General features: G+C 28.9%; 1 protein-coding gene and 1 long non-coding RNA gene across 4 annotated transcripts in view; one reads left to right on the top strand and one right to left on the bottom strand.

Moving 5' to 3' along the window:
* The window catches only part of LOC128391881 (tyrosine-protein phosphatase 99A-like), a 51,565-nt gene extending 26,177 nt beyond the window's left edge, over positions 1–25,388 (bottom strand). For all 3 annotated transcript variants that reach the window (XM_053351836.1, XM_053351838.1, XM_053351837.1), the window contains exons 1-4: positions 24,637–25,388; positions 23,461–23,582; positions 21,611–21,779; positions 1,104–1,227 (exon numbers count right to left, since the gene is read on the bottom strand). In XM_053351836.1, the coding sequence (XP_053207811.1) occupies positions 1,104–1,227; positions 21,611–21,779; positions 23,461–23,582; positions 24,637–24,751 (530 nt within the window). In that variant the 5' untranslated portion in view covers positions 24,752–25,388. The remainder of the gene's footprint in view (positions 1–1,103; positions 1,228–21,610; positions 21,780–23,460; positions 23,583–24,636) is intronic.
* Positions 1,216–2,301, top strand: LOC128391890 (uncharacterized). Its single transcript, XR_008325894.1, has 3 exons — positions 1,216–1,443; positions 1,600–1,810; positions 1,874–2,301. It is a non-coding gene; the product is annotated as an uncharacterized LOC128391890 (long non-coding RNA).
* Positions 25,389–25,419: the final 31 nt, after the last annotated feature.

Below are 25,419 nucleotides of genomic sequence, written 5' to 3'. Positions count from 1 at the left end.
TACTCAGCATCCTTTTCCTCATCATTATCATCAGTTTCATCATCAATCGATAAACTTTATCCTTTTCTACTCACAAGGAAAATCGATGTTACTGACGAATGAGTTTCTTTCATCTTTTCTTCCTTTTCCAATGTAACCAGAAATAAAAGTGATGAGGATGATAAAAAGTCTTTATCATCCTCATCATCATCATATTCTTCATTGATTGAACTCATAAGAATCTAAATCGAGTCCAGATTGAATGATAAACTTGAAATATCTTCAAGACTCTTGAGGTCACTTAAATGAAAATATTGTTTCGTAACTTTTTACCCTTTGACCGATACAAAAAAAAAACAATTAACTTGGTTATTTATTAAATCTCATTATTAAACTTGATTTACTAAATTGACTTTTACCTTCATTATTATTAGTTAAATTGATTGATTTATGTATTATTTTAATGATTAGGGTGAAAGTGGATTAACATTATCAAGTAAATAAGCTTTGACCTAATTTAGGATTTTGATTAAATTACCTTTGCCATAAGGATGAACAATCAATTTTGATTGTGTCAAATTTACCAATGATTAACTTCAACCTAGTGATTGTCTGAAATTGATTATGAAACAAAATTGTTCAATTTATAACATTAATTTTCACCTAATTACCATTGATAATTTGACAGTATTAACACTTTCACAGTTAATGTGATACATAGATGGTGATTAATAATTAATTATCTACATTTTATATTCCAAGTAATTAACTAAATGTTAGCTTTAAAGGCAACAATTTAGGTGAAAAAAAACTAACGATTAACTGAAAAGTAATTAAAAAAACTGTTACTAGTTTGATTAGCTATTCATATTGTATTCACAGTGATAAGAAGGACAATCAACTGTTAATTTATTGATTGGGTAAAAGAAACAAATTAACAATTAAGGTTAACTGATTTCTCATTTTACCGCTCAACGGGTGCCGATGAATAGTTAACTTTTAACTCGGTAGAGATCGTTAGTAGTGTTGAGTGTTTGACTTTTGGTTTGAAAAAAAAGCGGGTAAATATTATTTTCCTTAATGAGTGACTTTCATTTGATTAATTAGTTAATTAGTAGACTTACCTAACGTGGATAATGTAATACAAAATGGGACTATTGTGATTATTGAAAGATGGAGGCCAAGAGACGTTAATAGATCTGGAAGTAAATCCCATGATAATTGGTTGTCCAGGCATATCGGGTACATCTAAATGACAAAAGAAAACAATGAAAAAGGTAAATTGATTGGTTAATTATCTTTCAAATCAGTGGATCAATAAAGTGACAAAATACTGAGAGACAATTTAAAAAAGACAATCAAACAACAATCAACCAAGAAAAGTCAAAGTGTTCTAACCTTTGTATCAATAAGACAAGGACAAGAACAAAAAAAATGTAACAATATTAATCCAAGTGTATCAAGGTGAGTTTTTAATCCTCTTTTTCATCAGATTGATTGTTCACAATCATGATCTTCATGAAAATGACATCACATTGATATATAATCCTTTTGTCCCATAACGACCCATCATCATTACCTCTTTCTCCCATCATTTTTTATCTGATCTTTTTTCATCAGATTATCTTTGTTATATTTTACATGATGAAGATCAGAATCATGAGGGAGAGAGAGAGAGGAATCAAAATCATCAACGATCATTGTCATTAACGGTTCATAGATTATCATCATTATCAATTGGAAACCAGAAGTAATAATAACAAAAAATAGTACAATTTTCTTACAATAAATCTACTATTAAAAATGTCATCAAATTGTTCAGGATTTCCAGGTAAGTTCAAGTGAAAATCATCTTCTTTTTTTCATCAATTTATTTTTCTTTTCCTTTTTCTAGTTAACCATCATGATCAACTTACATTAAGTGAAAAAAAAACAACGGAAGTTATTATCAAAATGATTACTATTTCACAACAACATGATATAAACATGATTGTTATCATCTCAGAATTACATCAATTTATTGATTACCTTGGGTATTTAATTGTATACACACACTTTTAATATCGTAGAAATGATGAAAAAAACAAATTTTCATTCAGAAAGTTGCCTGGTGTTGGAGTAAAGTAGCAAAAAGATTTTTTTTCACTGTTAATTGTGATCATCCTATTGAGTACAAAGCTCCTATTAATACATAAATAGCCACATATTCATGTATATGTGTACAATTAACTGTTAATTACAGTTAGACAACAATAATGGCAATAAAATCATAATTACTATCATCAACGGTCACTATTGAGCCTTGGCCTAAAAATCAATGCTCCATCTTCATCATTTGTCTTTCGCCCTCTCAATTCATCTTCCTCCTACTCATCATCATCATCATCATCATATTTATGCAATTGTTAATTCAATTTTTTCTTTGATTGAATAACACTAAACAATTGATTAAGAATCAATTGTTAAGTGTCAAAAAAATTTTCTCTTCGCCATCATCATAATTAGTTACATGATAAAATACATGAAGATGATCAACTGAATGAAGTTTTGATGATGATGATGATGATGAAAGAGGAACAAGAAAAAATAACAATCGTAATGTTACTTGATTGTGGACTTTAAAAGTGATGATGATTAAGATGAAGATGATTAAGATGTTAGTGACATTGTAGAATCATAAGAAAACAAAAAGAGGAAGAGAAAATATTAACAATCAGGAAACTATTCAGTTCTTTTTGTACAATTCAATTAATGAAAATAAGAAAATGTTTAGAATTTACTTCAATTAGTTATTCTCATCGTCAGCAATCAATTGATTGTTATCAAATAGTCTCGAAAAGTGTTTGCTTTCTGATTGGGTAAAAGTGATGGTCAGTAACATATGATTATACAATAGGGAAAACAGAAAGACCCAAATTTCTGGTTGATGATGATGGAGAAAAAAATTACTTATTTTCGATCATTTTTCTGATTAATCAACCTTAACTGTAACCTGATGATGATAATCATTGATTGTGAAAACAATCAGAAAAAAAAGTTCTTGTGAATTCCTGAAAATCATTATCACCATGGTGTAAGTGGATTGCAGATATTATATTGTAAGGCCATTGATACCAAATACTAATCATGGATTTGATCCTGTTGATTGTTTCAGTTTTAACTCTTTGATTATGATTACAATTGAATGATTCATGTAACTTTCATGTAATAATATATAAAGTTAACCACCAGAATCAATTGAGCCAATAATTTTTTCAAGTAAAACATTTCCCAACTTTGGACAGTTAAATTAACTAACTGTAATCATTTAGTGTTACTTTTATTGTTGTTCAATGTTAAATTGTTGATCCAATCATTTGAACTTCAAACGTTAATCAGTTTAACAACAATCATATCCAATCAACAATCAATGAGGATGATGATGATGATGATAATTGGATTTCATTTGATTTCTGAATATATTTTTCTTCCTCTTCTTTCCTGATTTAAACAGTAAATCAAATTTTATTGGTAATAATTGTGTTCTAACTGTTATTATGATAAAATTCAATTGAATTAACAATTAACTGTGTCTTTTGATTAGCTTTTAACTTGGATAATCAAATGATAATTGTTAACCTTGCAAAATGAGAAATTATCAATCAAGATAGAGATTTGTTTTCTTTATCAATTGATTATTCATTTTAATCAAAACAAAACAACAAGAAAATTTAATTCTCAATCAAGATTATTATCAATTCTCATGATTGTATTATCCATGAAGGTTAATCAAGATTATCTGGTTTTGTTACAATCAACTTGATATTTAAACCTCATAAAATGTTAATACAATTAAACATGATAACCGGAACTGGATTAACACCAAGTGACCATAATCATCACCAAACCGAGTCCGATGGCAGTGGTTAAGATGATGATGACAATCAGTATAATTATAATCAGCGATGGTAAAATATTACATGATGATAGAGATGAAGAAGAGGAAGAAGAGGAAGTTTATCTTCCTCCATCATCTTCTCGGAAAAGGTAATCATCATCATCATCTTTGAATCGCTCTAGTGATAAGATGCTAATTTACCTTTGATAATATTTAATAGTAAATGATTAAAGGTAAATCGTCTTCTTATTCACTTTCCTTTTCTATCCTTGACTATCAGTATGATTTAATGATTATCAAACAACAATCAAGCAACAATTAAATTGTCAAAAGGGAATCATAGATGCGTATAATTTTTAATCATCAACCATTTCCTCCTAAAGGTAATTTACTAATCTTCATCTTCCTCTCATGGATTAATATTTCACAGATGATGAAGATAAAGATTGATAATATTTTTGCCATCATACTAATTAAATAGATTGTCATTGTCATTGTTATTGTTAGACTTTGTTAATTGTCATTGTGTATTAAAAATGGTTAAACCAATTTTAAGGTAAGTTAATTACAATTGTATCTCAGGTTGTACATTTATAAGTTTACGTTTTGTCATTGTTAAAGTTTTTAACCTTAAAGTTAATCAACAAAGCTTTTAATTTCTGTTGATTAAGATTATGTTGATTGTGTGATAATTGATGATAACACAGAATAACAATTGATTAAACAATTTAAGTTCCAATGAATGAAATTAAACAATAACCAGAACACAGGTCACAATTATTTCACTTTAATAAGACAAACAATCAACAATCAACAATCTCAGTGGACGTTAATTGTTGACAATCAAATTGTGTCTTATAAATAAAACACCCAAGTCTTTTTTTTTGCTTTTACTTTTTTGAATCAACTTAATTGTTAATCACAGTTAACTTGAGGTCAGTTGTTATAATTAAGGCGTTGGTTAAGTTAATTTAAAACGTGATTAAGACATTGCCAAAGGACATAAATAGATGAAGATAATTATGATGAAAGAAGATAAAATCAAGGCTTTATATTATCTACGGTCTATTTTAATTGATTAATTGATTAAATTGTAATCAAATGAGACAACAATTACAAGTTAATCATAAAATTTAAGTTGTAACCATTTTGATGTTGATTGAAATGATTTGCAAGTTATGTTAAGCATCAACAGAAGGAGAAAACAATTTTCAATTAACAAATTGTTCATTGGATTAATGGAACAATTAATAATTAAGTTTGAATTAATCACAATGATCCATTACACAATTGATTAAGCAAAGTGAAAAATTGATTGAATTAAATGAATCAATTTGTAAAAAGTGCAATAATCAACTGTCAGTCAATCAATTGATTGTAGGGAAATGAACATTAATCAATAGATTTAGTTTTATTAATGGAGGTCACAATTAACTATTAGCGTTATCTTTAAATTATTAAAATGATGATGATGATAATTTTGTGTTGCAATTATAACCAGGAAGGCGTGGATATCAATGTCTATTATAATGAAAAATTGCTGATGATACCTGAGCTTTTTCATTGATCGGTTTGACTACTGTTGGGAGTTTTAAACTAAAGGAGTGGTCAAGTGATGGTGAGAGAGAGAGAGAGAGAGAGAGAGAGAGAGAGAGGCCTTGATGATGAAGATGATTGTTAAGAATTTTACAAATAAGCGTAAAATTAGATTCAACGTTAGTATCAAAAAGATGAAGATCAATGAAAGTATTATCGTCATCATCAGTAGGAAAAATTTAACAAAGAGATTGGAAATTGAGATGAGATTAGTGAGATGATTTGAAGATGATGAAGAAAATTGATTTGAAGGTGGCCTACGAATCTTATATCTTGACAATCAGATGGATAATTCATTAAGGGGAGGAGGAAAAGGAAGAGGAAGATGATTGACGAAGATGATTAGAAGGAAAGAAATGAGAGAGAGAGAGAGAGAGAGAGAGAGAGAGAGAGACGAAAATGTAATAGAAACCACTTTGTTTTTATTACTTTCGATGGTTAACTTTGATTAGACAATCAGTTAATTGTTTAGACTTAATAAAAGGTCCAAGGGGAGTTGATAAGTTCGTGAAGATAAATCTTTAGATTATGATGATGAGAAAGACCTCCGATGTATTTTGATTGCCGCGAGGCTCATTAAAGCTCAAGATATTAGCCTAGTTTATTAGTGCTTTCATTGTAATTTACCTTTCGCTTCTGTGGTTACGCGTTTAAGATGAAAATACAAAGAAAAATCTTCATCATCCTCATCAAATATTATTCATCTTAAATGTATAATCTATCATCTTACTTGCTCTCTCTCTCTCTCTCTCTCTCTCTCTCTCTCTCTCTTTGTTGTAGATACATTAAAGTAAAAACTCATTAACCTTTAAAATCATTAATTAGTTAATCGTTGATTCTCAATCAGATCGATAGGGAAAAAAGTAATCTAACAAATACATTGGATAAAAAGATGATGATGATGATAGATTATTTATCTTCTTCATCAGAATAAACAAAAAATCAATGAAAAAAATATCTTCTTAATCATCACTGATAAACGAATCAAATTAAAAAAAAATATGCTCACGCTATTTAATCATCCTCATCATCTCTTCCCATTGGTTATTATTTTATAAAGTTAATTGTTTATATCATTTTCTTTTTTGATTAATTAATTTAAACAATTAAAGTGTTCATTTTGTAAATTCAATCTCAATCAAACAACAGTTATCATAATAATAATGTGATTCAATGCAAAAGCTGAAACATCAAGATTGAATTATTATCAATTCAGCTTCTTCATCAGATCAACATCATCATGTAACATGATGATAAACGGATTTTCATGATAATAATCATAGAGGAAAAAAAATCTCTCATCATGAAGATGAACAAAAGTTTTTTTTCTGTTTACTGATTAACTTCCGAATGATATTGATCAACAATTGATGATAGAGATGAAGATTGTATTAGTTTTTTTCTTTCACTTTTGAAATAATCTGTTTTAAACCAATTAGAAAGAGAAATGATGATGATGATGATTAGGAAGATTAAGATGATAATGATGATGCTGATTCTTTGCATGGTTATTCAGGAAGGGAGAGAGAGTGAATTGCTGATTGTTAACTGTTGATGTTTTTCATTTCGTTTATTTGTTAATCATCATCATGATTAAGAAAAATAAAATCTAATCACGGAATCCATCAATTGAACAAAATTAAGGGTTAATTTAGTTTTATCCATTACGATATATGCTGATTGTAAATCATGATCAACATGTTTCGGGTTTACTATCAACACTTACAATCAGTTTAGTTGATTAAATTGTTGCTGATTCCTTAAAACTGTGTTTCTTTAATAGTTAACAATTAATTTCTGTTAAATTGTATTTACTTTTGTTTGTTTATCTTTTAATTGTTGTTTAAAAAGAGACAGATGATTTTTCATCATTTATTAATTGTTGATATGAGAGTTAGATGATCAGTGATATGATTATAAATTATCATCATCACGGATTATTGTTACTATTAATTGGAATTATTTTAATTGTAATTAAATTAACAAAAAAAGTTTTACACTAAGAAACAATTAAACTATTTGATTTAAATTGATTCCAATTGAAAGTTTATTATTAATATATCTTGTTAATGGTAATCAGACACAATTAGAGTGTAAAAATGGACTCAAGATGAGTTAATTGTTGATCAAGTTTCATTAAAATTTAAATTATTATAAATACTGATTTGTTGATTGTTGGAAGCGAGAGGTTCATTGATTGTGAATAATCAAAATTGATTAACCTTGTTTCAAGTGAATGATAAATTATTATGTTGATAGCAATTAAATAAGCAATTGTTAATTTGGATAACTTTTTGATGAGGATAACACGCTGATTAGTTAACTAATCAGTAATCAACTAACTAGCTAACTGACATTGCAGGTTAATCAAATTATTGTATAACTTAAATGAGATCAGAACTAAATCAAAAATAATAGTAAACAATTAAATCATTTTCATGGTTTGAAAACAGAACAACAAAGTTTATGAGAGAAAGGAAAAGTTATCATCATGATGAATACAATAGTAACAATAAGTACTAATCAAGAGTAACAATTAAAAGCAAAATGGATTGCAAATGAAACAAAAAGTGAGAGTGATAATCATGAGATGATGATGATCACGGTTTCGTCACACAATTAACTAAATAACCTTTTGTTTAAAACTGTAACTATTAAAAAGAAAAATCGCGGAAAAAAGTTCAGGTAACAATTAACAACGAACCTTAGAAATGAACAGTAACCTGGATAATAATAAACATCCAAGTAAAAGTCAATTAGTTTTCACTTAATTATTACACTGGATCATTAATATACTTTGGATTATATAAGAAACAAAACCATAAGAAGGAGATGAAGAGGATGAGGAAGATAAAGGATACTAAGGGAGAGAGAGAGAGAGAGAAACAAAAAGGTGAAAAAAGAGTAACAATGATGATAGAGTGAGAGAGAAAAGAAAATAGAAAAGTAGAAAAAATGAAAAAAAAGAGATCAAGATGGTGAAAAAGACGATTGGGATTTCGTGATCTAAATAGTGATGGTAACGGTTGGATTTTCAGGGTAACGATATAATATTTTCCAGGGAGGAGGTTAAGGTATTATAATGATGCAAATCGTGATCCCAAACTCTGATTTGAATCCAAGGGGGAGGAGGTAAATGGGCACCAACAAGAACTGGACTGAGGACTTTGATGATAATGATGATGCTGAGTAAGAAGCATCATCATCACCTTGATAAGGCAGCACCCAGCACGATCTTATATCACCCTCTTATTTTTTTAACCATAAAAACATTTCCATTCTGTGGTCAATATGATCATTATCATCATCTTATAATATTAATAAACAAGATGATAATGATGATAACAAGTCCGTGTTACTTGTAAATGTAAATTAGTAACGATATTAACTGTGTAAAAAAAAAGTTTCAACATAAATTGAGAGCAACTTGAATTAACATGAAACTAGCAATTTAATCAAATTGCAAAAATAATTTATAAACATCATCGTTTTTATCATCATCATCATCACTATTTATATCTCGTTGTGTTATTAATCAACTGTTCATCATCATCTCTCCATCAACAAGACAATTAACTGATCAAAGTAATAATTTTTACTACGATTATTTGTTTTGCATTAAGTTTCCCTCAGATGAAAATGAAGATAAAAAAAAGAGGATGATAATCATGATGATTTGTTTGTTTACTTTTAATACATCAATCTGACATATCTTCTTGACTCTCTCTCTCTCAATGAAGATCATCATCTTCATCATGATCACCTATCCATCTTTATTGTGATCATCAGCTAGAGAGAGAGAGAGAGAGAGAGAGAGAGAGAGAGAGAGAGAGAGAGAGAGATCGTTTCATCATCTCATCGATTTTACTGACATTCCCAATGATGATGATGAAGATGATAAAGTGATGACGATAATTTTTTGTATTCTCTTGCACGAGTTGATTGTTTTATAACAATTATTAATTCTAGATGCTGATAATCAAGATAATTGGGATGATAATATAACCAATACCAATTGAAAGGCGGGTAAACCTTTAAGTTTAAATTACTTTTACTCATTTGTTTTCTTGTTGATTACATTTCATTAGCTTTTTGATTGTGATGATTTTCTTGATTACTTGTTTGCTTGATTAACTCTAAAACAATTTTAATTCCCTAGATTGATTAGTATTGTTGAGTAATAACAATATGATATTGATATGATGTATTTACCTGTAATATAAGTTAATTTTAATTTACCTTTAACTTTCTCGCAATTATTTGATTGATCACTTTGAAATTATTTACTTTATATATTATATTTATAACAAACTTGATAACATCATTCAATCAACAACAGTCAGAACAACAATCTTAACAACATGGTTAATAATCAATTGATTGTTACAATCAGTCATTGTTGATTATGATGAAAAACACAAGACAGTTAACAGAATCAGTAGAAAAAAACAATTAACCACTCCTTTAATTATTTTCCAATTGTCTGGTAATCAAAATCAACCAAGAAACAATTAAAATATTTCCCATTCTTGATTTAATCACTAAAAGTCAATTTTAAATTGTAGCTAATTGTTATTACCAAATAGTATCACGATGAAGTTTAATCAAGTTACATAAATGGTTAGTTGCTTTTTTTTGATGATATTTGTTATTTTTTTCGAGTGATTTTAATTCAAGTTATTAATCATAATTGTTTAGATTCTGCACCTAAATTTAAGTTTAATTTAACAATTGTGATCACAATTAGAGGTTAGTTGAAATGATTATCTTGAGGACAATAACACGATTTACTTTTATTATTGTCAACAAATCACAACCTCAACAATTTACTGATTACCTAAATAGATAGTTAATCATTCATTGTAGCACGACCTTAACTTACAAGGTAAGAGGGTAAAAAAATATGATGATTATGATTATGATTAAAAAAAATGATGACAATGATAATTGTTGATGATAATCTGTCTTAATGATGACCCGGGCGTAGGTCACCACGATGATCAAGCTGATCATCTATGTCGTTGATCACGATTATGTGATTATGGGGTTAGATAATCAAAGATTGCATTTAAATTGAATTGGATTAAGGGATATTGTCAACATGAAATAAAAAGACACACACAGAGAGAAAGAGAGAGAGAGAGAGAGAGAGATCAAATTATACAAATACATATAAATCACCAACAATCAACGTTGCTGTTGTAGTGATGACTTAAATCTAGATTTTGAGGTGAATAGATTGTGTAATTAAGTGATTGATTAAATTGATTGAAAAAAATAACATAATATTGATTGAAATCATCAGTAAAGTCGCACCCAATGTTAATATACTTACAACTTAGCCTGAGGGCGTTTATTTTCAACCTTCATTTTGATTGAATTATATTAATAGTAAGGGTAGAGAGAGAGAGATTGTGTTAGTTAATCAATAGAGATTTAATTTCAAACTGATGATTAATTGAAATCAGATCATTATGATGATTAACTCAAAAGTCTTGTGGTTGCGATTAATCAATGAAATGAGAGCACAAATATAATAATTACAAGAAAAAAAAGTGTCAAAAAAAAGCTGAAACCACAAAAAAGGAGCTTCAATAATAGTAAAACTCTGACCTTGACCATTATCATCCTGGTCATCAAACATCATCATCATCATTATATTTATCATCTTAATCATTAAAATGATAATAATCATTTTGTCTAACGATATTTTCGGACAAATTGTTTCTGTTGTTTTTTTTTGTTTCTTCTTCATTGTAACTAAATATTATATATCTTAAATTATCATCACAATTTACACGGTAACTAGTGACCTGAAACTGGCCTTTGGTCGGTACAACAGTTTATTGTTGATTATAAATCTATCAGCAATTATATTAACCGAAGAAGTTAATTTTCTTGTTCATCATTTAACCTCAAACATTTCAATTACTAAGGTAAAAGTTGATTACCTTACCAATGACAGGCTTCACAATATAAATAATGTTAATCATCAATTTGTTGTTTCTTCGTTAGCATCATCATCATCTTCATCTTCATCCTCATCATCTATTGCAAAATCATCATCATTTTAAAACGATTGACGTTTTTATGGTCTTTTTTTATTGTATCATCTTCTTCCCACAGGGTTACCTGTAAACCTACTTTAATCAACTTTTCATTATTAACTTGCGATCATTTTGATTATGATTACAACCGATAAAGATTTCTAAAACTATTATCAACCTAAATTCATTGTTTAATCATGATTATCATCTTGTTTCAGTATTTTCATTAAGGTCATTAGATTATCAGGAATAATCATCAATTGACATCATCAATTTGTTGTTGTAATTAGTTGATTATCACTGGTTAAAGTTTATATACTCTTCCTATGTGTAGGAGTATATAATTGTTTGAATGATTAAACTAAAATCTTAATATTCTGTTTAAAAATCATTTTGAATCAATCAAGTTGATTATAAACAGTACAATTAACTGTTTCTTAAATTTGCAAAGGAAAAAAGTGTAACTCATCAACAATCAATTCAATTGTTGCTCTTTTGTAATTAACTAATTATGTTCCTATAGATGGAGAAAAATGATTATCATGATAATTGTAAAACTAATTTGGTAATAAATCACTTTGCAATTCAAATCGCTTTATATTAAAAATTTAATATCGATGAGTTTATCAAGAGATGCAACCAATTAGCTGAATTATCATCATTATTAATATTTTTCTATGTACATAAAGTAATAAGTTGATTAAAAATCCATGGATAATAATGATGATACCAGAGAGAGAGAGAGAGAGAGAGAGAGAGAGAGAGAAATATGATGATGATAAAGCTCAGGTAAAATTAAATGAAATGATGATGAGTAATAATAATGATCGAACAGACATTTTGTAATGAGAAAAAGAAGCTTCAGTTGACTGGAAATTAATTCGCCTTCGGGCGATATCATCATCTTCATCTTCATCATCAAAATTTCTCCAATCATTATCATCAACTTCCTAAGTAATTGGATTTCTTATTTTGAGAGAAAGATAGATAACCATCATCATTCTGACAACCTAATCTAGGAATTGGAAAAAATAATGTTTCAAAGAAATTGTTCATTTCATGATAAAATCATTTCCAACGCAAGGAAACTGTAATTTTTTACAGGTAAATTAATTATCCAATTTTATAACAAATAACATAAGTAACATTATCATTTATAATGATAAGTGTGATAATATAAATCAACCCGTTGTTACCCGACGACACAAGTGAAAAAGCAGCACACGAGATAATAATGAAATCGGGAGTAAGTAGAGAGAGAGAGAGAGTTGATGATGATGATGATGATGAAAATACCCTCTTTTTCATCTTAATGTGACCTGGAACAAAAAAGAGATATTTTCAAGGGTTGATGGACACGCCATGGTAATCAAAAAACACTTTTTTTCTTACATGAAACTGACATTTCAAGAGTAACAACAATTTTCTTAGTGGTTACACATTGCATCCAAAATTTTGGTTAAACTTTAAAAACTCAGAGAGATTCAAGTTCATGTAACCATGGTAAATTATAGATTGTTACCTGTAACAATTTTCTAAAAATCTTACATAAAGGTATCAACAACACTGTTGACACTGTTGTCAAACTATTATTACCCGAAAATGTTATTGAATCTTACTGACTCTCTCTCTCTCTCTCTCTCTCTCTCTCTCTCTCTCTCTCTCTCTCTCTCTATCTATGTGTGTGTGTTACGGTCTATGGTTACCTAAATCATTTCCTCTTCTTAACTTTACACTTTTATTTTACTCTAATCATCTTCACCATCACCACTGCCACCCCTAGTTACCCACCTCTCACTCTGCCCTTGATCTTCCTTCCTCTCACCATCATCTTCGCTATGTTGGTTACCATTGATTTTTTCCTTCTAACGACATATTCCCATATTTTTTTACTATCACAACGTAAACACAATTCCTATTATTATATTACCTTTTGATAGCTTTACCTTTCATGTTTCGCACCAAAGGTTTTTTTCCTTAAGAAATATTATCACAATTTTCAGAAGACATTTTCTATCATCATCTTATCTTCCTTTATCATCATCTCAATTTCTATTGTATAATCATTTCTATTTTTTTTCTTATTCTTTGGTTCCATTGATTTGCATTCATTCATAAAATGACAAATCCCCTTTCGTCCTTTTCTCTCCATAGGCGTCTCTCTCTCTCTCTCTCTCCTTCTCATCATCTTAAGATTATCATGTTCTCTCACTGATTGGATTGTTATACTTTTTACAAAGGGAGAGAGAGAGAGAGAGAAATGATTCTAAAATCGCCTCCTTCTTTAGGTCACTTTAACCGGAAGTGGGTCAATGATATTTTTGCTTCGTTTATTGTAATTACATTCAAAGATTTGAATCTTATCTCATTCATGATATCACTTTAATTCACAATTATTAATAGTATTTTGTTGAATGATTTTTATAATGTTCATCTGAGTGACTTGACTGTTTTGCTTTGAATTTTTTTCACTAAAAAAACCAACAATTAAAATAGTCATCATAATATTTGATTAACTTAATTTATGAAGAGAAATAGTTAATTGTAATTATTTGTTGTTGTTGTTGTTGTTGTTTAGGTTGATGATAATAATTAGTATCATTGTTACGGATCGTTGTATTATAATATCAACAGTAAAAGTGTTAATATATTTTTAAGTTGCAAACAGTTTTTTTCATCAAAAATCAACAGGCGTCAACATGAAAAACGATTACATTTATAAACTATTGTTATTAATTCAATTGTTATAATCAGAAGAGTGTAAACAACAATCAACATTGTGAATCTGTAAGATATGATTATCTTAATTATAATTGTCAACAATTAATCATAAACAAAATCCAACAATCCAAAATTATCGAGCCGATAACTGAAACTTTTATAATGAATATGAAAACAAAATTATTTGGTTAAATTGTAACAATTAACTTTCAGCGTGATGGTTTAAATTAAATGCTTAATTTTAATTTATTTCAAGACAATTGTTTACCAATAGACTAATTAATTGCTTTAGCAATAAGTAGTTAGAGTGTTAGTAATTGATGGTTAACAGATTCAATCAATCAACAATCAAGTTAATGATTTAATATCACAGGAAAAATGAGCTTTGCTTATTATCAAGATAAATATGATGATGATGAAAAGATGAAGAAGATAATTTTTCAATCTTCTTAATTTTCATCATCACAACAATCAGTTTAATTGAACAACAATCAATACAAAGCATCTTATCCAAGCATAACCATTCAAATTAAATTACCAACTATCTGGTTGATTGGGTTTGCGAATCGCGTTTCTTTAACAATTTAACTAATCATATATATATTGTAAGTTTACACTATCAACGTTAATTGTGGTCAATAAACAGATAAATGAACATTTAAATTTTAAATTCTTTTCAATTTATCATTAAGATTATTGTTAAAACTTTCAATGGGCATAATTTGAATAGTATCAATATACATAATTAACTATCATTGATTGTTAACTATTATCACAATTAGATTAATAATAATAATTATTAAGGTCGCCTCTGTTTTGTCCGATTGGCACCAATATTAAGAGGATTTATAAAATTGAATGAATAACATTTGAATCTTTAATTGTAATACAATTTTTAAGATATAAACATTTAAATGAATGAGAATAATGAGTCAAATGATTGATTAACTAACCAACTAATTAGAGCCCAATTTGAATCAATTGATTTGATTAGTTGGTGTAAAAAAAAAGTGAAGGACAAGAGGGAGATGAAGAAGAAGATGAAAAGATGACCATTTGAATAGTTTGTATTGATTTGATAAAAAGAGGGATAAAAATTGATGAGGATAAATAAGTAAAAAGGTAAGACAACAAGAAGTGGGCCTTTGATAAGCTTAGCCAATATGATGAAGCCCTTCACTTGGATATTGATGGTAGAAATGAAATAAAGGTAAGAAGATGATGAGGATGATGAACGAAAGATGAAATCTTATTGTCATGTCTGGTGAGTCTATTGATGGATGATGTTTTATTGTTTGTTATTATGCCATGAAAACATACAAAGGTAAAAGGTATTAGCTGATATATTTTTTAGGTGTTGTTTTTTTTCAATATAACAATCATGATGATGATGATAATTTTTCAATGAAAAACTTCATGGAATAAATAATTTTCTTATAAGATTGAACAACAATCAATTAATACTATTGATTTAGTGACTGATAACCAATGATAAGGATGATAATAAGTAACCCAACTCTCTTCATGAGGTCAGTTAACAAAACGAAAATTGAAAAAAAAAAGATTTCATCTCCCGATCATAAAGAAATGAGAATCAAGCTGAATGTATATCAATATTAAAAATAGTAAATGGTAATAAATTGTAATCATGAATATCAATTGATAAAGATGATGCGGATCATCAGGGTGATAATATAAGGATGAAATAAACAATGAAATGTTACAATCAAATGATAATAATTATAAAATAACAGCAAGAAACTTAGCATAGATACTTTTGTATCATTTGATGATAAAAATACTTTGTCAGTAGTAAGTGTCTTGAACAGCAGGACATTATTTAGTGTTAATCGATACAGATTTTCAGTGAAAAAAGTTCATTATCATCATCATGGATGATTACGATAATGATAAATTGTCTATCACCAGAAAGTTTAATTAGGATAAAATTAACCCAAAATTTTCAAATGATTACATGAAGGTGTTGTTATCAAAATGAATCATCTGATAATAAGGATAATGATAATTTCGTCTTGTTTTCTTAATGCTAGGTGTTATCATCCAAATGAGGATGATGCTGATTATGATGATAATGTTTGGGTTGCCTTTCATAATCATCTTCATCTTCATCATCATCTTTTTTTTTACCAAGTCGTCAGTCAAACTTTTCAATGATCCTCATCAATCATAACACTCAACTGGTTTAGCTTTGATCCATTAGGAATCATTGGTTTTTTTTTATTCTCAATGTTATTCAAGCTACTTACTTACACACCGCACACTCAACCCACTCTCACCATCATCTCTCCCTCCTCCCGATTTCTCCCTCTCTCCACATCTTACCTGTACCACCCTCCAATTGGAGAGAAAAAAAATCTTCACAATAATATTATCATTTCGTTTGAAAAAGAATCTTCTTTGTAAATTATAATAGTTACATTAGATAAAAATTGAAGCTTTTCTCAATTTATGATAAATTTAAGAATTAAAAATAATCATTTAATCCACTTAATAATATTTAAATCGTTGGTAAGAAATGATGAGAGAAAAAAATTAACATCATATTAACAATGATTCAACGTCTTATTATCATTTCAACTTATTATTACTCAACTGTTTAATCATATTAATATTATTTAAATGATCAATATTATCAAGTAAGTAGTTGAGGTAATGAGTAGAGAGAGAGAGAGAGAGAGAGAGAGAGAGAGAGAGAGAATGTTTAGATAATAACAAAGGTAACGTCAAGATGATAAGTTAACCTTTTTGCTGCTTCATCTCTCTCATTTCTCCTCTACTCATCCTTTTCTCTCTGATAAGATGATTTGTTTCGGGTAAACATGAAAACAATGAACAAAAATAACAATATTAACTCGCCCTTTGACCTAAACGATTATTTCAGATTGATTTGTAGGAGAAAGAAAGAGAGAGAAGAAAAAGTTACCTTATCATCCTCATCTTCATGTTTATCATTTCTACTTTTAAGAGTCTTAGTTTGAAAAGATAAACTTTTCAGGTATGAAGACCGACCTTTCCTACTTCATTATCATCTATGGTTCCCAGATAATGATTTTTTTTTCTCGTTGGTAAACATTTTGTGAGTTTCACCAATTGCATCTTCTTCTTCATCATCTTCATCTCCCCTTATCTTCATCGTTCTCTAAGTATTAAAGCTTATTTAGGTGCTAAATAATTTAAGCTAATAGTGCTCATCATCATCATGTAGACCTAATCTTACCCCCACCGCCTCCTCCTCTCCCATCATCTTGTTTTTCTGCAAACATTTTGACAACACTCATCAACCAATTATTTGTTATTATTTCAAGATTTTTTTCTTCATTCTAACTCTCTCTCTCCTTCTCACCCTCTGTTTACTTTGATTGACCATCGATGGTCAAGTTATTATGGTTATTATTATCATTATGATTATAGGAACTGTTTACCTGTCTGTAAGCAAGAAAAAGAAAGTAACTTTTCGTGTTTCCAGTCTCATCCTCATCTTCATCTCTCTCGTTTTCTCATCTTCCTATTATTCAACCTTGCAAAATCTTTTAGGTGATAGTGAAGATGAAAGAAAAATTACAAACTTTGCAAAAAGAAAATGTATTTTCTTTTTGTGGTTAATTCTCTCTGTTTGCAATAATATTTCCTAATATTTGAGGAATTGTGAGCAATGATGTTGCAGTATTGAAAATAGAGAGATGATTGTTTGAGAAGATGAGGATAAAGATGATATAGAGAAAGTGCTAAAGAGCGGATACAGTGAAAGAGAAAAGAAACTTTCTCCTTGACTTTTGCCATTGTTATTGTTAACTCCAAGTTAATCATGATAAATATTTGTGAGCATTGATAATGAGTAGATAAACAATTATCACCAAATCAACTCAAGCACAATCGATAAAACTGACCCCAGGTCAGTGGATTTGTTTGTTTACTTTATCTTTCGCTTTACTCTAAGTAAACGGAAATTAGAATTATTAACTTATTGATTTTCTATTTTCAACCTCATTATCTTAATTTAATTGTTTTGATTCATTGTAATATTATTAACCCATGTTGAGTTTGTAAGATTAAAAAAATCAACTTGACTTTTATCCAATTCCAAGAAATTCAATTTTGAATTTATGATTTGAATCTTCAAGATAATAAACCATATAATCGAAATGAAAGATTGATAAAAGTTACATGAGACATTTTCAGAGCTTTTTGAGTTTTATGAGAATTTTTCTTTATCCATAAAATCAGATTTAAATCAATTTTTATATTAATAAAGATGCAGATAACGATAATTAGTGAGAGAGATAAATATACTGAATGAATATAACTCACAAAATTCAATCTAAAAGAGTAAACATCAGTCATTTTGACTTGTTGTCAACTGTTAAATTAATATTATACTTCAAATAATCATCATGATATAATTATTTAGGACTTCTAGGGTGGAAAATATGAAGGTCACTTCAAGATCATTTCATCGTCTTGAGATAATTTTTGCTCATTGTGGTTTACTTGCCGCTAAAATACAGCATGAAATTTGGATAGAGACCATGGAGTGAGATGAGAGAGCGAGAGAGAGAGAGAGAGAGAGAGAGAGAGAGAGAGAGAGCTGATCCAAGTTCAGGGAATAGCAAAGGTAAAAAAGATGATGAAAATGATGAGGACTTTGAAGATGAAGGATAAAATAATCCGGTTTGACTGGACAACATGACTATCAATCAATAAAGTCTTGAGTTTATCATCAGCACTAGTGAAGTTTCATAGTAATAATCATCATTATCATCATCCTTATCTTCATCTATAAAATATTTCTCTCTCTCTCTCATTGTATATACAGTAATGTATCTTATTGAATTATTTTATCTGTCATCAAGATCATCACTTGATACACTTACTGTTGTGTTGGTAATGGTTGTTTTTTTTATCAAACAATTTTAATCAATTTGAATTAACCTTAATCAAGATAAAGAGACTTGAATCATCACTTTATATTAATTATTAATTTATAGCTAATCTAATCTGATGAATTATATTGTTTCTTTTGCACATCATTAGATAATCTAAATGATTACAGATCATCATTAAGTAAGTGTAACAATAATAATTATCTTAAACAGTAAGCCACATATAAGAAATGCAAAGAAAAACAAAATTAAGATTATTATTTTTCCTCTTCTCCATAATCGATTAAAACTATTAATAAGATGACCTAAGGATGAAAGTAAAGATGATAGAAAAAAAAGAAGATAATGAGAAGAGCAAACTCATGGTGACACCTCAACTCTCAGCACGAGACAAACAGTAACTCAGCGAATCATTAAATCATTGATGCAAGGTTCCTGGCAGAGAAAACGTTCCAACGATTTGAGTTTATCATTATGGTTATGAATTATCGTTTGCTAAGCCTCACTAATCATAATTTCATTTTTAACCTTATCCTTAACACGCTTTGATACGATTTCATCTTAATTATTTTCCATTTTAATCGATATTAATCTCTTTCTTTTGAAGATATTAGCTACTAATGGAGGTCATTATTAATAATTCATTGAAATTTAAACTTGATCACAGTTCGATAATAGATACTCTCATTATTAGATCAAAATTTCAATATTAATAAATATTCAGGAAAGAGAAGAGGGTGAGTGAATGAGAGATTTTCAAGTTGGAAAATTGAATTTACAATTCAAAGATAGATTTGACCCGTTGAACTTTCTCCTTTTATCATCCTCATCCTCATCCTCATCTTCATCCTTTCTTTTGTTGATATTGAGATGATATTTTCCGAACACTGAGTTGACGCAATTTCTACGAAGCTGAACAAAGTTCAGATTCTCTTTATAACTTTATCATCCTCATCAGATGAGTAGGATGTGAAAACGTACTCATGTTTCCATATATTCTCACTAAGTTCATCTCTCTCTCTCTCTCTCTCTCTCTCTCTCTCTCTTCCCTCTCCTTTCTTTCTCGTAGCTCTGAGGAGTTTCAGAAACTAGGTCAACGTAAATTAATCAAAACATGAATGATTCCATATGAGTATAGGAATCAGTATGAGATTAACCTTTTAGAGAAGTTCTTTTTTCTCCTCTGGATCGAGAAAAGAAATGGAACAAAAAATGGTTAGCATCCTCATCATTCACATCACACATCTGACTCCATAATTTCACCATAATAAACATCATCAAAACGATAATAGGTGATATCATGATACTCATAAAGGATATTTAGTGGGCGGAAAAATTGTTAATCCAGTTTGTTAACTGATTGTGAACAGTTCTAATACATTGAGTTAAAGGACAGGAAGAAAAAAAAAAATATCTACGTATTGATTTATTTTAAAGGTCTTTTTTTTACCTGAGACAATATCAAGTTCAGAAAGTTAATCATTCTTATATCATTTATGTATCTTTTATATAATCATATTATTGAGAGCATATGATTATTACTTTGAGAGAGACCGGATTTCACGATTATCTTATGTTACATAACGAAGTGAACAAAAAACAAATACTAGAATCAATCGTTTTGTTATTCAGAGAGTCTTCAATTAAATGTGGAGGAGGAAGAGGAAGACGTTTGGGGTGAAGATGATAATGATGATGGAGGAGGAGGAGGAGGAGGTGGAGGATAAGATACTAATTTTTTTTTTCTTATATTTAGCATTGGCCTCAACAAAAAAATCTACTATTTGTTATCCTAAATAACAATAATAGAACCTTTTCAACTTGGTCAGCACTAAAGAGACAAGGTCAGCACCTAATCATGTAATAACAATCATCATTTTTTTTATATTCGTTACTTGCTTTTCATCAAAGATAATAGTATCTTTCCTGACAACAATAATGATGATGATGATGATGATCGAAGGGAAGTTTTGATGATGGTAAAGAGGAGGTGGTGGAGGGAGAAAATATGAAGGAGGAAAAGGCCAACAGTTAGACAGAGAAAGAGAGAGAGAGAGAGAGGGGGGGATATTGTAAATTAAGATTGTTACGTTGCATTGAAAATTGCATTTTTTTACACAGAAAAAAATATAATGATGATAATTGTAGAAAGAGTATCAATCATAATCTTCAACACTTTAGTTAATCATGATTACATAGTAACTGTGCAAATATATATAATGTATACGATAATACATTAGACTGAAATGTGTTGACGTTTCTCATTGATATTTTGATGAATGGTTGATAACATTTTTGTTGATTACTAGTCTGATTTGTTAATTTTGATGACTGATTATTAAGTTAATCAATACATTTATATTCAAAATTAGGGACATTATTAACTTATCGCAATAAGATGATTCGATATTTGTGTATGTAGGTGTTGATTGTTGTTTTTGATTATCTCTGTATTCGTTATAATGATTAATTATTCTTGATCATCTTACCTTGGATGAAGAGACGAACTATTCCTTCAATTGTTTTCTTTTCATTCACTGTACACAGATATTCACCATCGTCTTGATATTGAGCTGAACGGAAGTAAAGTGCTCCTGTTTCCGGTAAGAATGCAACATGATTTTCAGCTTCCCATGTTATCATGCGAGTTTCCTTTATCTATAAGAACAATTGGAATAGAAAATGATAATCATTAAGTTGATAAAACAAACTGATTAGTGAAGGGAATCAAATTGAATTACAAGTTTACCAATGTTTAAAAATAAAGATTTATTTATCTTTCTTGCTACACAGTATTAATTGCGTTTTAATTGATTGTTAATTGTGGTTTCTCTCATTCTTTTGCACTCTCTCTCTCTCTCAGGTGAATTAAATAATTAATTGGTATGTTAATGTATTAATATTAATTATCGTTTCTAATTAGCTAAGTTAACCATCACCGCCAACGTTATTCTCATGTAATCATCATTGGATGTTGTAATAAATTAAATTGGATACACAATTTAAGTTAATTGTAAATGAATCTAAGTGATCTTTTCGTAGTTAACAATTTAGACAATCAATAAACACAAATAACAGGATAAAATTTAGTTACGATACAATAGTTAATTGTTCAAATCTTTTCTTCTAATAACTAGCAATTTGGACAAAACAGTTAACAATAGTAAACTTTTCATTCTCATCATTCTGATTATCTTAATTTTTTACTCAGATTTCATTTATTACAGGTAAATATCATGTTATTATTTTATCCCTTTCAGACTGTTGGTTGTTAAATTGTTAACTTCTGTTGACTGGTGATGGTAACAATGATGATCATGTATAATCATAAATCCAGATGAGAGGTGTAATTGATCATCAATAATAAAGATGATAATCAGTGTAATAGTTAATGGTAGTTAATAGTTGTTATAATGATGAAGAAAAATAAAATACTATTAGTGGGTGAGGTTGAAGACATTCTTACAACAAAGATTGTACAAGAATTATCATCAGCCACACGATGTTGCCCTTATATTTACGCTATTTTATCTTCCTCATCATCTTTTTCTTCATCATCATTATTATTATCAATGAGACAAAATCGCTATTTTAGAGACTAAAAACCGTTATTTGTAGTTGAAATTGACAATCATCTATTCAATTGTATTAATATGTTGGATTACAAAAAAAAACAACAATAAATAAATAATGAAATTACAGTTAAACTATCAGATAATATCATGATTTTATCCTTTTATATTTTCCCATAAGCTTCATCATAATCTTTATCCTCATCTTTGTTATCAATCTCTTCATCAGTATCCAACTGATTTATAAAAAGGGATAAATAACAATAACATTCAGAAGCTCAAATTTTTCATTCTAATAAATTCATGGTCAATTCCGCCTTTTTATTAATAAATGTTGGTCACTATCTATCTATCATCTTAGTTTTTGTTTCTTTTTCATTGGAATAACGTTTTATCATCATCATCATCATTTCGTTATGAAGAATATGTGATGTTCATGGTGATTGAAGTAGGAAAAGGTAAAGAAAAAAGAATAATTTTTTCAATTCAAAATTTATCTACTGAAGAGAGTTAAGAGTTACACTGAATTTATCATGGTTATAACATCATCTTCATGGTTGCTGGTTAACTGATTTTTATAATAAATTCAATCTTTTTTTTTGAATCATTTAGATGAATCATCATGTAAATAATAAACATCATGATGATTCTGGTAGCAATGATGATGATGATGATGGACAGAAAAAAAATGCGGAAAAGGTAATGCAAGATTCATATTATATTGACATCTATTTAATTGAGTTAGAAGGATGATAATTGATTCTTACCTCTACTAGTTTTTTATCCTCTTTCCACCATTCCAATTTGTCTACTTTATTTGCCCGCTGAGCAGGTATACATGGTAGTGACCCGTTATGACCTCGACGGACAATTATCTCTTGAGTTTTACCTGGAAATGATAAAATTAAATGAAAAAAAAGTCAATTTAAATACACAGTTTACGAATAATTAACAGGGAAAATATTCAGATAGTCATGGAGATTATTGATTCTCTCTCTCTCTTCATCCAAATAATGTCTTTCAGAGCAATTCAAACAATTTAAAATCGATAAGGTTTTTATCCAAGGTTAAAGTAAAGTACATTACTTTTAAGAGGATGAATACATAACTAGTAGAGACTAATAATTTAAAGTGAATTAATTAATCATTGATTGGATTTGAGTGTTTGAATTGTAGTCAAATCAAGTGACAATTTTCTTAATTTAAAGGATATAATTTTTTTTTCTCCAATATGAGTTGTGATTAAAAATTAATTCGGTAAATAATTTTTCAACCCCTATGGGAGAGGTACATTTTTCACACGAGGTGAAGCATAGAAACAAATTGTTAATCAAATTAAGAGAGAGAGAGAGAGAAATATCTGATACTGATGAGAAATCAATGTCCGTCGCTAAAGCTTAATTGCGATTATCATAAATTATATTTGTCAGATAATTGAGCCGAACATTGTTTTTCGCTTTACGTAAAAGGGCCTAAGTAACTATTTTTACGAGAGGAACAGATTTTTTTTTGTTGGGAACATATAAGTATTTCCTTTGGGAAGACGAGACGACTGCAAGTAGCAGTAATAACAGGTACAAGAAGATGATGATGATGATGATGATAGCTACACTATACGAACATGGATGATAAGGGATAACACTAACAGCTGTCAACTACTAAACAGAAAGAGAGAGAGAGAGAGAAGAGCGAAGAGCGAAGAGTAAGAGCGAAAGAGTGACCGAAACGGAGAGCAGATGTAAGATTGTAAGAGAGAAAATAACGAAGGAAATAGATTTGTTTAAGAAAAGAGTGAGAGATGATCGTTGAGGAAGGAAGAGGATAAAGGTACAAGGTAAGAGAAAAGAAAGAGAAAAGTGGGAGGTAAAAGAGTAGATAAAATGGTTATAAATTTTATCTTTTAAATTTAAAAAAAAAACACGAAAGAGAAAAAAAAATCTTACCAAGATGGCGAGAATCATCTCGAAGCGGATCATCACCGGTTGACAGAGGAAGAAGTAGTAATGTGAGGGTGAGAAAAAGGGTAAAGGGTAAGGTTATATACAGTGGATGAGACATAAAGGATGTATGATGACAAGTTAAATTTGAAGAATATCCAAAAGAGATTCAATGAAAATCAGTGGTAATAATAGTCCATGGTTAAGATCAATGTATCACTTGAGATAATTTCCGTTTGTCAATTAAATAGAAAAACAGTAAAAATCCAAATACACACAAGAGAGTGAGAGAGAGAGTATTGATGACACACACAACACGAATAAGAAGAGTAGAATAGAATATTAGAAAAGAGAGATAATTCTAGTGAAGAACAGTAGAGAACACAGAAAGTATATTAATACTCAGGGAAGGTTGAGAAATAAATTGGAAAGAAAGAGAGAGAAAAATATCAAAAGAGAATCAAAGATGAAGATGGAATAGAGAAAAAAAAGATGAGACACAAGAGAGAAAATCGAACAAAAAGAGAAGAAGAAAAAAACAAGTAAAATGGAAACAATTTATTCTCTTCTCAAACCAACAATTGGAATCACAATATTTTCGATAAATGTTTAGATTTTTGATGATTTTAAATTTTCACAATTTCGATTGAATTAACTGAGAAATTATTTGGAATTAATTAAAAACGAAAAACACTAAATACACTTGATCACAATTCACCGGCTACGAGCGGATACTTTTCTCTTCTGCACCTCAAGTCAGTCTGATGCTTCTCATGATGAGTAACATTT

Source organism: Panonychus citri, unplaced genomic scaffold, assembly GCF_014898815.1.
Source record: "Panonychus citri isolate SS breed McGregor unplaced genomic scaffold, ASM1489881v1 Contig00135, whole genome shotgun sequence".
NCBI classification, from domain to species: Eukaryota; Metazoa; Arthropoda; class Arachnida; order Trombidiformes; family Tetranychidae; genus Panonychus; species Panonychus citri.
The sequence above is the reverse complement of the archived record's forward strand: the minus strand, read 5'-3'. Positions and strand labels throughout refer to the sequence as shown.